The sequence below is a fragment of the Lolium rigidum genome, chromosome 7, assembly GCF_022539505.1.
Source record: "Lolium rigidum isolate FL_2022 chromosome 7, APGP_CSIRO_Lrig_0.1, whole genome shotgun sequence".
Classification (NCBI taxonomy): Eukaryota; Viridiplantae; Streptophyta; class Magnoliopsida; order Poales; family Poaceae; genus Lolium; species Lolium rigidum.
Genome location: NC_061514.1, coordinates 242,003,679 through 242,016,341, shown reverse-complemented (window position 1 = coordinate 242,016,341; position 12,663 = coordinate 242,003,679). Strand labels below are relative to the sequence as shown.

Genomic DNA, 12,663 nt, shown 5'->3' with positions numbered 1-12,663 from the left:
ATATTTAATAGCAGAATGATCTGAGTGCACAATAACTTTAAAATCTACTATGTAAGGTCTAAACTTATCACATGCAAAAATCACATCTAAAAATTCTTTTTCAGTAGTAGCATAATTTCTTTGAGCGCAATCAATAGTCTTACTTGCATAATATATAACATTAAATTTCTTATCAACTTTTTGTCTCAACACAACACCTACCGCATAGTCACTTGCATCACACATAATCTTGAAAGGTAAATTCCAACAAGGTGGTTGAATTATAGGAGCACTAACTAAAGCATTCTTTAAAATATTAAAAGACTCCACACAATCATCATTAAAAGAAAATGGAACATCTTTTTGCAAAAGACTAGTAAGAGGCTTCGATATTTTAGAAAAGTCCTTAATGAATCTTCTATAAAACCTAGCAAGCCCAAGGAAACTTCTTATACCTTTAATATCCCGCGTATATGGTAGCTTCTTTATGGCTTCTATCTTCACGCGGTCCACTTCAATGCATCTTCCTGATACTCGATGACCAAGGACTACACCTTGCGTAACTATAAAATGACACTTCTCCTAATTAAGGACTAGGTGTTCGTCCTCACACCGCTGCAGAACTAGATTGAATAGGCCATTATCGAAAGAGGTTCCATAAACAGAAAAATCATCCATAAATATTTCCATAATCTTTTCAATATAATCATCAAATGTAGCATTCATGCATCTTTAAAAAGTAGCGGGAGCGTTACATAAACCAAATGACATTTTTTTATAAGCAAAAGTACCAAAAGGACAAGTAAAAGTAGTTTTTTCTTGATCATCTTTGTGCATAGGTATTTGAGAAAAACAAGAATAACCATCAAGATAGTAAAAGTGTGAATGCTTAGATAATCTAAAATATTTTATATTAATAAATAGAGGGAGTATTTTGCTAAGAAGCAAGCAATTTTGATATTGAGATTGACTTGATGACAAGTGGTGATGTCCCACTTTACGGAAGTAACAAGCAAGCCCTTGTTCTTTCCGTGACAAGAGAGGAAACTACCCAAGTCAATAACTCGTATTTGCCGCCTTCCAAAATTCAGTAAACATACGCATCGTAATTTGTCGGGACACGATTTTGTGGTGACCCGCGGTTTTGTCCATGGCTTGGTCTATGGAACTTTATAAACTGCAGATCAGGTTCCAAGTTTGTCAAGTGGGAATTTCAGTGGCCGTCCTGCCATCCACACGGCGTCCACCCAAATGTGAAACATGAGAAGGAAAGACCAACCGCTCTTTCTTTCCCTGTCCGCACCTGACATTTCCATGTCCCGATCTCCCTACCAGTCTCAGGTCAACCGACTCTATCCAGCAAGATCCAGCCCCCCCTTCGCTGCCCAAAGCACACCACCATCCCCCACCCCCACCAACCCCCTCCCTCCTCCCTCAATCAGTATAAGTTCTTGGCATTGTTAATCACTTCAGACCGATCCGTCCAACTGCCAGCCATATTGCTTGGTGGAAGACAGCAAAGAAAAGGTGCGAGTTTGACTTTTTGAGGGGATTCCGAGAGAACCAGCCAGAGCTTAGAGGGAGTTCTCAACCGGGGTTTTCGAGGAGCAACCGATGGCCGGCAAGGAAATCTACAACAAGATGAAGGACAAGGTAACCGAAAAAATGGGAGAGGAGGAAATCGAACTGATTTATGCTCCTGGTTGTTTTCTGTTTGCGCAACTAAGCCGAGTTAGGTGCATGCTGCTTGTTTCATATGCTTCGATTTTCCCCTGCGTCCAAGATGTGTGCTTGAGGTTCCAGGAAATGGCAGATGTGATGAAGTCCGAGCATGCCTCGAGAAATCTTGGAATGAGGATGGTCGATTGGGTGGTTTTGTTGCCTTGTTGGTCAATTATGTACCTATCCAATGACTATTAGGGCCTTAGGGGGATGCAGATCATTGCTTGTTTATGGCTCTGGTTTCCATTACTGCCCTGGTAATGGGGCATGGCTACCGTGGAGCTTTCTAGTAGTACCTTATTTGGCTGTGCGCCTGTGCTGGTGGATGTGGAGGGTCTGATACTCTCTGATTTATATATCAATAGCTGGAGTATAAATTCACAGTAGGAATGGTAACCTGTTCTTCTACCAGTATTGGATATCCTTGAGGCGTTGACTGCTTTAAAAAAATGAAAATCCCTCAATAAGTACAGAAGGCTAGAAGCTGAAACTATATTTTCCCTCATGCATTTGCACTAGTTCACGATGCTTCTGGAATTAGCTGGTTCATCGTTTGTCCGGTAGCAGACATGATTCCAGGTTCGAGCAAAAGCTTAAATCAACAGCTTCAAAGGCATAAAGAGCCATAAGTAGCAAAACGAGGAAACCCACACAAGACACATTTCAGTATTCCCCGTGCAAGCATAACTGCATGCACAAATGGAATTGAATGTGTACAGTTTCACGCTTCATAATATCCTCAGTTAAGATTCATATATTTATAATTTTGCTTGTAGAAATACAAAACCATATGTACAGGTCCATGTTCCATAATATCTGCAGTTAAGCACCATATATTTGTATAAAGCCTCAGTATTTTGGACATGCATTGGAAGCTGGAACTAAATGCACCAGAATGGATGGAATTCTAAATATCTTCAGTCCCTAGAAAATATTAAGGGAAATTATATTGAGATAACGTTCTATTTTTGGTCTCCTGGCGCGACGGGATCTCAGCCACCAGTTTTTTCGATTCATGGCGAGATGGCAATTCTGGATTTCAAGGTTGCCACATGGCAAATCACCATTGGGTCGCTCCCTAAATCAACCACGCATGATTAGGGCCCTAAGTTAATGCGTGCCAGACCAAATCCGGAATGGCATTCCTATAGAAGAAGTGGCACTGCAGGTGGAAATTATTCGAAATGCAATAGTGTTGCTGGTCCGCTGGATAACTAATCTTGTACTAGTTTATTTTGGTCCTTACGATCCCATAATTCTTTCTGCTAAGGGAGGCCTTACTCTGGTAATTAACCTGTATTTTTTTTTGCCTACTCACTACCTCTGTTCCTGAAAAGAAGGCCTATAAATTTTCCAAAGTCAAACAATGTATAGCTTGACCAAGTTCGTAGGAAAAACCATTAATGTTACAATTGAGGCCTTTCTTTTGTAAAATAACTTGTTAGTATTTTCCTACTTACCGAAACAATGGCATTTATAAATAGCTGTGGAAGAAAACTTTCGGAGGTATATACTACGTAGTACCATTTGAGAATCCTTGGCAGTTGGGAACTAAACAAGAACGGTACTTGGAAAATGCTTATGATTTTTAGGAGTTTGCGATCTAAGGTTAGAAATCAGTAGTTACCATGAAAATTGAAAATGAATGACTACATGTACATAGACAAGCTCATTTTGTCCTCTGTCTTTCTTGTCTTGAAGCAACTGTGATGTTACCTCTTTTTGGTGCAATAAAAAAATAAACATCTGCTGTTATCTTTGTCGTGCTAAAAAAACTTGTGTAGTCATTTGTTTGCTTTGCTGAGTTTTGGGGTCGTTCTCAGCATAGCATGTTGATAACTAATCTGTATGTTCTGACAGGTGAAAGATGCCTTTAGTTCATCAGGACCAGAAACAGGGAAAGGCAAGACAAAATTATCTGGCAGGCGTGTCAAGCATGGTTACCATCTCGTGAAAGGGAAATCAAATCATCCAATGGAGGACTACTTGGTGGCAGAGTACAGGCAAGTTGGCGAGCATGATTTGGGCTTGTTCGCAATATATGATGGCCATCTGGGGCACACTGTTCCAGACTATCTGCGGGAGCATCTATTTGATAACATCTTGAAAGAGGTAATGGTTTGACCCCACTTAAGTTAGAATTTTTCGGGCTCAAAGTTCAGTAACTGCTGTGGTGCCTATATGCTCACATTTTGCTAGCTACTAATGAGAGTACTTAATATGACTCGAGTGTTTGGTTATGCTAGCTTTATATCTATAAGGTGAGAAAAAAAAACAGAATCCAGTCAGCAATGTTGGCAATACGCTTTAACAACGTTAAAAGCGTTGGATTTTGGTTCTAGGTTGAGAAGTGCATATATTTTGAATTACGACGTCTGTTGTGCAACCTACGCAATACCATGAAAGCAATGCAGATAGTAACTTAGTTAATAGCTTTTATCTACCTGCACATAGTCAACTGGATTGACAACCGTACTGATTAGTTTATTGATATCTGCATCTCAGCCAGAATTCTTGAGTGACACAAAAAATGCTATGAGAAAAGCATATCTACTTACTGATGAAAAAATATTGGAAAGAGCAGCTGAGTTGGGAAGAGGAGGCTCCACGGCTGTTACCGCCATCTTAATAAGTTGTGATGATAGTGTGAAGCTAGTGGTCGCAAATGTTGGAGATTCACGGGCAGTCATTAGCAAGAACGGTAAAGCAGAGCAGCTTTCAGTTGACCATGAGCCAAACATGGAGAAAAAAATTATTGAGGAAAAGGGTGGATTTGTTTCGAACCTACCAGGTAATGACCATCTCTTGTCAATGCCTACCCCAATGCCATTAGGGCTGCATGCCTGGAAAAAGATCTTCATTCCGATTTAACGGTTCTGAATATATATGTTTTCTCCTGAGCTTTGTCTGGTGACATGAGAAGATTTCCTACCAAGCAACCTGCAGTGTCACTTAGGCAGAAGTTGATAGCAGCTTTCTTTTCACTAATGGTCTTGGTGACAAGCATATGATTTGTAAAGTATCGAGCTTGAATTGCGAACATGTCTCACTTGCAGGAGATGTACCACGAGTTGATGGGCAGCTCGCGGTTGCAAGAGCATTCGGAGATCGGAGCTTGAAAAAGCACCTCAGCTCTGAGCCACATGTAGTTGAAGAAGTCATCAATGAGGGATCTGATTTTCTGATTCTAGCAAGTGATGGCTTATGGAAGGTAATTGCCTATAAAACTCACAACGATCATTCCTGATAGATTGCACCTAGATATTAGAAGATTGTGCAATCAGCTACGTTCGAATTATATGCTTTGATTTTGAACATACTGCAGTTGTGCTTATTCTGAGATAATTAATTAAGCATGATACTTGGCATGCGTGGGTACTTCATGGATCGAGGACCTTAATTCCTCTCAGTTATTGTAGCATGTGTAACACCTATTCAGGCTTTCATGTTTGTCTATATTCATTTTTCATACTAGATTGTATGACTAATTTTCCAGGCTTTCATGTTTGTCTATATTCATTTTCTCATAGATTGTATGACTAATTTTCCATTTCATTAACGGTTTGTGGAGTCCATATATCTGGGTTGCTAAGTCACATCAGATATGACTTCGCCATTTACAAATGACTAAAATACAAATATGACGTTTATTCAGGTGATGACCAACCAAGAGGCGGTGGACGAGATCAAGGACTTCAAGGACGCCCAGGCAGCTGCTAAGCATCTGACGGAGCAGGCCTTGAACAGGAGGAGCAAAGACGACATCTCTTGCGTTGTTGTGAAGTTCCACTGCTAGCAGTGCTTCAAGCTTTTGGCCTTCATAACTGTACAATTGTTGTAATGCCAGAAGATTTGTTTAACTGTTTGCTGTTGTTCGACAAATATTTTGTTTAATCTTGTCTGGTTGGGAATAATCAACCCAGGGGATCAAAGGCTTGTAGAGTATTGTTGTTTGCCAAAAGGCCTAATAAAAACATGTTTGTTTTTTCCCTTCCAATTTGGTATGTAACGATTCAGTGCAACTTCAACGAGATGTTACAATTTCGGAACATTTCTTTAGAAGCGAGTTCACTAGTGAACTACCCCCCAAGACTACAGAAGTGCTAGATTACCTCTAGCTGTCTAGCCCAGGGTTCAACTTTTCGGTTTTGGATTTTTATTCGTGTTTAAGCAAGATTTTCAAATTTTGAAGTTTGTTTTGTCAGATTGGCTCTTAAAATCATTTAGCACTTAGAAGAATATAAATGAGATGATACATATTCAAACTAATGAACCTAGTATACCATTGCGCGGACCTAGGCCAATACAAAAAAGCAAAGTTGCTGATAGAAACCCGAAAATTCACTTTTGATCTTGCGTGCATGTGCTCCCGTCATCGAAAAAACATTTTAAAATATAAAAAATCGAAAAAAAATCGCGCGCACATCTCGACATTCTATATGCACATGCTAAGTTTATTAAAAAACTGATATTTTTTGTGTGTTGTATGAGGAAGATAAAGAAAAATATCTTGTGACCGGCTTTTAGCACCAATTTTTGTCCCTTTACAAACAACACAAAATTTATCATTTTTTCGTTAAACGACTCTGCGAGAATATTGAAATATATGTGTGACAATTTTTATTAATATTTTTTGATATTTTAAAATGTATTTAGAACTCATTTCAAAAAAACAGGAGCATATGCTCCTAGATGCAAAAACGCCATGTCCGAACCTGGAAATTCAGTTTTGATATTGAAATAGTATCAGATTTTTTTTCGTATTTGAAGATCTCTTTTGGACGATATTGTCTTTTGATGATTATTTCCCTGCGTCTAGCTTATACATGCATGCACGAGGTTTGCGTCACATGTTTTTTTTTCTTTCTGTCCACTCTTTTCTCACTTCATAGTTGTCTATTAAACCTGGCTCATAGTTTGGACGATATTGCCTAGCTCTTGATCTTTGGAGATTCGAAGGAGAAGACACCGATCTACATCCTCACCGAAGCGTTCTTCATTCCCCCTCATTTGTTTGAGGGATCTCATGCTAGTGTTCCTATTTGGTTCCCTAGTTGATTTGTGTTGATTTGTTGATTGTTGTATTGTTACAGATTTGGGAGCCTCCAATTCAGTTGTGGATGTGTGCCCAAGAACCTTGTAAAGGCCCGGTTTCCGCCTCGAGGAAATCCCTTAGTGGAAGTGGGCTAGGCCTTTGTGGCGTTGCTCACAGGAGATCTGAGTGAAGTCTTCGTGGCTGTTGGTTTGGCTTTCGTAGCAACCACACTCCTCCAAACGTAGACGTACCTTCTTGCAAAGGAAGGGAACTACGGGAATCATCTCCGTGTCATCGCGTGCTCCACTCTCGGTTACCTCTATCCTATTCTATCTCTTATATTGTGTAGCTATATCTTGCTTAGTTGCTTATCTTGTCATATAGGTAAATTCACTTAGTTGCATATCTAGAGAATTTACCTTTGTGTCAAGCCTAAATTGAAAAAGAACTAAAAATTGGTTAGCACCTATTCACCCCCCCCTCTAGGTGCGGCATACGATCCTTTCACCTGTCTTCAGGGTTTCTATTTGTAGGGACGGCGCTCAGGTGGTGGTGCCAGCGTCTCGTGCAATAATGTTTCCCCGGCTTCAACCCCATCTCGATAGCGACATCAAGAAGCTTGTGAGTGTGGTGTGGCTGGCTGTGGGGATCTTCGGATCGTCAAGGAGTTTCATCGGCAGTTCATCCTACTTCTTTGTCTCCGGAACGGACGTGGTCTTTTCGACCCGTTCGACGACTTCCCATCCGCAACCAACAACATCAGGACGACTCAGGGAGGAGCGGCTGCGGCGGCGGGCCGTCGACACGGTCTGGAGGTTGAAGATGAAGGGCTTCTCAAGCATCTCGTTGTAATTTTCGTTTTTCTTGAGTTGCTTTGTACTGTTTGATGTTTCTTTTAATGCGAAAGATATCTAAATACATTCAAATCAGACAGAGTTAAGACATCCATTGCGGATCGGACATATGTATATAAATAATTGCATGCGCACCTAAATCACTTCCACTACAATAAAAACCTTCCATAGAGGCATTTACTAGAGACAGTTCCTACTTTGCCTCTTTAAAAATCACATCAAGACACTTTACATGTTGTAGTGGCACTTTTTGAAACACTTCAAAAATAGTCTCATATGTAGGGACGTTAGTTGAGACAGTTCTGCAAGGGGATGCAATTTTCATTCGATAGACAACTTATGAGACACTCCAAAGTGTCACAGATAAGCTGTCAAGAGGAAATCCGTGAGACACTTCATTGTATGTCTTTACTTTTTTATTTAGAGGCAATGTTTGAGGCATTTTGCTTGTTCTTTAGAGACATTTGTTCTATGTTTGGGTCATGGCGGTCAATACTAATTAGAAATTTGTTCCAAGTATCAACATATTCTTGCGAAAGAGCGAGATGGTTAATGGAATAAGTCTTAATCATTAAGGTCATGAGTTCTAGTATTGCTTTTCACGTAGTTTTATTCACATTTATTTACTCTAGAGACACAATATAATGCCTCTTTTATGAGTTCTAAAATGTGAAGACATTATTACTATTGTCCTTAGCATGTAGAGACACCGTCCATAGTGACAGTTTTAAGACAATGTGGAAAGTGTCTCTATAGTACTACGTAAGAGCAATTTAAGTGTCTCTATTCCACCAAGATTCTTCGTCAGATGACCTGGTCAACAAAGATTGGGGCGGAACTAGGGCGGAACTTCCGGCGACCGGAAGTTCCGGCCAAGTTCCGGACAAGTTCCGGAATTCCGAGAAAACCATACTGGACATGTCTGAGCCACAATTGCCGATTTCCGGAACTTGCCCGGAAGTTGGGCGGAAGTTCCGCTGACCGGAACTTCCGGCCACTAGCATCGGAACTTCCGGTCAGGGAACAAAAACAACAAGCAAAACTGCGCTGAAGACCCTCTGCAGAACATACCAGGGCGGAAGTTCCGCCTGCTGGGGCCGGAACTTCCGCCATAAGTAAAAAGGCCTTCAGAACTTCAGAACAGGCAAACCATCTCGCCGATCAAATATATATTCCGAAAACTTGTACCTGTCTACATCAACACACATGAATATATACCTAGTGTTGACATCAAACACACAAAACCCAAAAGGGCGGGAAATGTTCTTTCAATCTCCCCCTTTTTGGTGTTTGATGACAACACAAGTATTTGCAAGGAATGAAGCATGTAAACCAACAATGTGCAAGATGTAGAGGAGCTCCCCCTAGCTATGAGCAATGGTACAAAAGAAGCTCCCCCTATATCTTGCAACCGCCTTCCATGGGTTAGCAATAAGATCATGCACAATACAATATAGTGATAGGCATATGGATAATAAGATCATGCACACATAGGTAACCATGGAAGACTCACATACGGAGTTTACCATACACATAGATAAGGTTCCAAACACATAGATAAAGTTTACAAGCCAAATAAACTAAGACATAGTTCGACATAGCTCGACACCACAAGGATAAATAGAATCACAAGCGATAAAAAATCAAAGCCAACACAAGCTTGTGATTCCCCCATGCAAATACCCAACAGAGAGCAACCTAATAAGGTTCTCACTCTCCCCCTTTGGCACCAAGGCACCAAAAAGGGAAAGGAGAAACTACACGTCCCAAGGGTCGGCGTTAGCCCAGCCGGGAGGGAGGTTCGATGTAGCGCCGGGGTAGGGAGGAGTGTGAGGAGGAGACTCGATCTCAAGACCATCTGGAGGGAGAGGCATGCCATGCTGAGAGACCCACTCAGCCTCCGGAGTGATGTTCTCCTCGGATCCGGGAGGAGACACGTCCACACTAAGAGCCCTCATGATGCTCTTCTGACGAACCCGAGACTTCTTGGCTTCTGCATGCTGCTGATACTGGCGGTGGTTGACTGCAGAGGTGAGGCAAAAAATCTGTCTCATGCGGCGAGCAAGCTTAGAAGCCCAGCTAGGTGGCTTCTAATCCATGGGGGGAACATATTCTATGGGGGAGTTGTGGCGCTTGGTCCTTAGAACCTTCACTTCATGGGATGTGATGTTGAGAGGAATAGAGTGAAGGAGGGTAGTCTCGCAAGTCTCAACCCAAGTGTCCTCAATGAGCTTCATAATGTACGGAGCAAACGAGGGAAGCTTCTTCTCCATCACACATGACCACATCTCATGATAGATGTAGTCCATCACATCAAGCCTCTCACCGGTGCCCTTCTTAGCAAAAGAGTTTGCCATGAGATCCACTTCATAAAGATGTAACTCATCAAGGTTGCCACCCTTTGGTCCAATGGTTTCCCGGTAGACTCTAAGCATAATGTCCCAAGTAGGGAGAAGATCCGCACTCTTGCCCGGAATACCCCAACCTTTGATGTAGAGGTGCTCCAAGACTTCCCTTGTTTGAGCAAAAGAACTATCATGGCACCTCCAACCATTTGCATCTACGCCGGGTAGCGAGGATATCCAAGGGCACTTCCAAACTTTGCCAAGTTAGACTCAAGTAGCCTTTCATGAGACATCCACCGGAAGGTTCTAGCTTCATCCGATTCAAAATGGACGGTGGCATAGAATTGTTGAATCAACCCGACATCTAATCCTTGTTGAGCTTCATAATGGGATAGAGCCCAAACTCACCACACATAGCATAGGCTTCTGCAAAGTACCTAGAAGCGGCCATCTTCCCGGTGTCAATGGCATGTTGCGGGGCTACCCCCTTCTTGAAAGGCACATACACCTCATAGAAAATCTCCTCTTGAGTCTTGTTGTGGAACCTCTTATCCGTAACCCTATTGTTCCGAGGGGTGAGGTAAGGGTTCATGTCACGGAGCTCCTTGTACTCAAGATATTGCATGTTCTTCACGGATACATGGATGTTCTTGCCTCTCACTGCGGGTGTCTTTTGCCTTTGAGCGGATTGCTGACGAGCGGTGAGCTTGGATGGTCTAGTTTGCTCAAATTCTTCCTCAATCTCATCCACATGACCCTTGCCTCTCTTCTTGGAAGAACCTGGGATGGAATCAACAAGATAGGAATGATAAATGAGTGCACACTAGCAAGGAGGCCAAAACCAGAGCCTGCACAGGATATTGAGTAACAGCAGAAAAATTCGCCAGGCCGGAAGTTCCGGTGAGAACCGGCGGAAGTTCCGCCCCGGGGCGGAAGTTCCGGCGTGTGGAGCCGGAACTTCCGGCTGTTCGAACACAGCGGCAGTTTCTCACCAGATCTGAGGCAATGGCTTGGTGAACCGCATTACAACAACATCCTATGCAAGATCTAGTAAAGGAAAGGCATCTAGAGATGTTCTACCATAGCTTTGCCTAGAGTATGCCCTATAGTTCATCTAGTGAGGTCTACCCACACATAGAGAGGGAGAGGGCACAAACCGGGGGGAGCCATGGAGGAGGAGAGGGAGGGGATGCCAATCCACGGAGTCGATCCGGCGGAGGTCGTCGGAGGAGGGAGATCCGGCCGGAGGGAGGAGCAGCCACCACAGGGAGAGAGAGAGCTTGAACAGATCTTGGGTGGGGGAAAGTGAGGGGGCAGGAACTGCCTCCCCGTTCCCGACCAGATAAGTAGTGGTTTCGTAAGGGCGGAAGTTCCGCTCGTTGGAGCCGGAACTTCCGGTCCCCCAGAAACCACACCAACTGATCAGCAACAGCGGGCAGGAGCTGGCAGAAGATTCCAGCCGGAAGTACCGGTCAGAACAACCGGAACTTCCGGTGAAACGGAAAAAGTTGTGCCAGGAGCAAGTTTTGACAGGAAGGTGGTGCACTCGGAGAGGGAAGAGGATATGGCTTAGATGAGATAGGCTTAGGACAGATGCGCCAAACAGTGAGATGGTACATGAGCACTCATTTTTGCAAATACTGCAAATGAAGGCCAAAAGTGAGTGATTTCCCATAAACAAGGAGATGTCAATAAAAATCAATGAAGATCCAAATAACTCAAACTCTTCACAAAGAAGAGTGTGGTGGCCTAGGCCACCATATATGAGTGTTATGGTATGGCACCGCGAAGATATATCTTGGATCCAAACCAATACTCATCATTGAAGCTCACATATCAACATATGATATAAAGAGAATGATTTCTTAATGTTGGCATTATGGGGGGAGGGATAGCTCAATAATTTAAACCGCACTCCCCCTATTTCCATGCCCACATCTAAACCAAATAAAGTTTTGAGACAAAGGTGTGTTTGCAAGATGGTCAAGCTATACTCCTTGAATCAATGATATTTAGCTCATTCCTCAAATAAGAGAACCTTGCTTCATCAAGAGGCTTCGTGAATATATCGGCAAGTTGATCTTTGGTAGGAACATAGATAAGCTCAGTATCACCACGGGCAACATGATCCCTAATGAAATGATTCCGGATCTCAATATGCTTCGTTCTTGAATGTTGCACCGGATTATAGGCAATCTTGATGGCACTTTCATTGTCACATAATAGAGGCACTTTGTCACAAATAACACCATATTCCTTTAAAGTTTGCCTCATCCATAACAATTGAGTGCATCCACTTGCGGCGGCAACATATTCGGCTTCGGCGGTGGAGAGAGATATACAATTTTGCTTCTTAGAAGACCAACACACCAAGGACCTACCAAGGAATTGGCAAGCCCCGGAAGTTGATTTCCTATCATCCTTGTCACCCGCCCAAACCGCATCGGTATATCCATTGAGAATAAAACTTGAGCCTTTGGGGTACCAAATACCATATCTTGGGGTATCAACCAAATATCGAAAGATTCTTTTGAGAGTCTGATACGTCCAAAACGTATCTACTTTCCCGAACACTTTTGCTATTGTTTTGCCTCTAATTTGTGTATTTTGGATGCAACTAACACGGACTAACGCTGTTTTCAGCAGAACTGTTCGGTGTCTCGTTTTTTGTGCGAAATCCAACTTTCGGGAAAAACCTCGGAATTTATGCGGAAGGTCCTATTTTCCC

At 42.5% G+C, this 12,663-nt stretch overlaps 1 protein-coding gene across 1 annotated transcript; it reads left to right on the top strand.

Moving 5' to 3' along the window:
* The first annotated feature begins 1,373 nt into the window (after positions 1 to 1,373).
* On the top strand, positions 1,374 to 5,698 carry LOC124670236 (probable protein phosphatase 2C 62). Its single transcript, XM_047206739.1, has 5 exons — positions 1,374 to 1,632; positions 3,562 to 3,813; positions 4,207 to 4,492; positions 4,758 to 4,912; positions 5,357 to 5,698. The coding sequence occupies exons 1-5, from the start codon at positions 1,594 to 1,596 to the stop codon at positions 5,495 to 5,497; spliced, it is 873 nt and encodes a 290-aa protein (XP_047062695.1). The 5' UTR covers positions 1,374 to 1,593; the 3' UTR covers positions 5,498 to 5,698.
* Positions 5,699 to 12,663: the final 6,965 nt, after the last annotated feature.

What these genes read in the sequence shown, in the direction of transcription:
- LOC124670236 (XM_047206739.1), top strand. Translation starts at nt 1,594, where the DNA reads ATGGCCGGCAAGGAAATCTACAACAAGATGAAGGACAAG. An exon ending in TTGATAACATCTTGAAAGAG is followed by an intron (nt 3,814 to 4,206) that starts GTAATGGTTTGA and finishes TCTGCATCTCAG; the next exon opens with CCAGAATTCTTGAGTGACAC. An exon ending in CAAGTGATGGCTTATGGAAG is followed by an intron (nt 4,913 to 5,356) that starts GTAATTGCCTAT and finishes ACGTTTATTCAG; the next exon opens with GTGATGACCAACCAAGAGGC.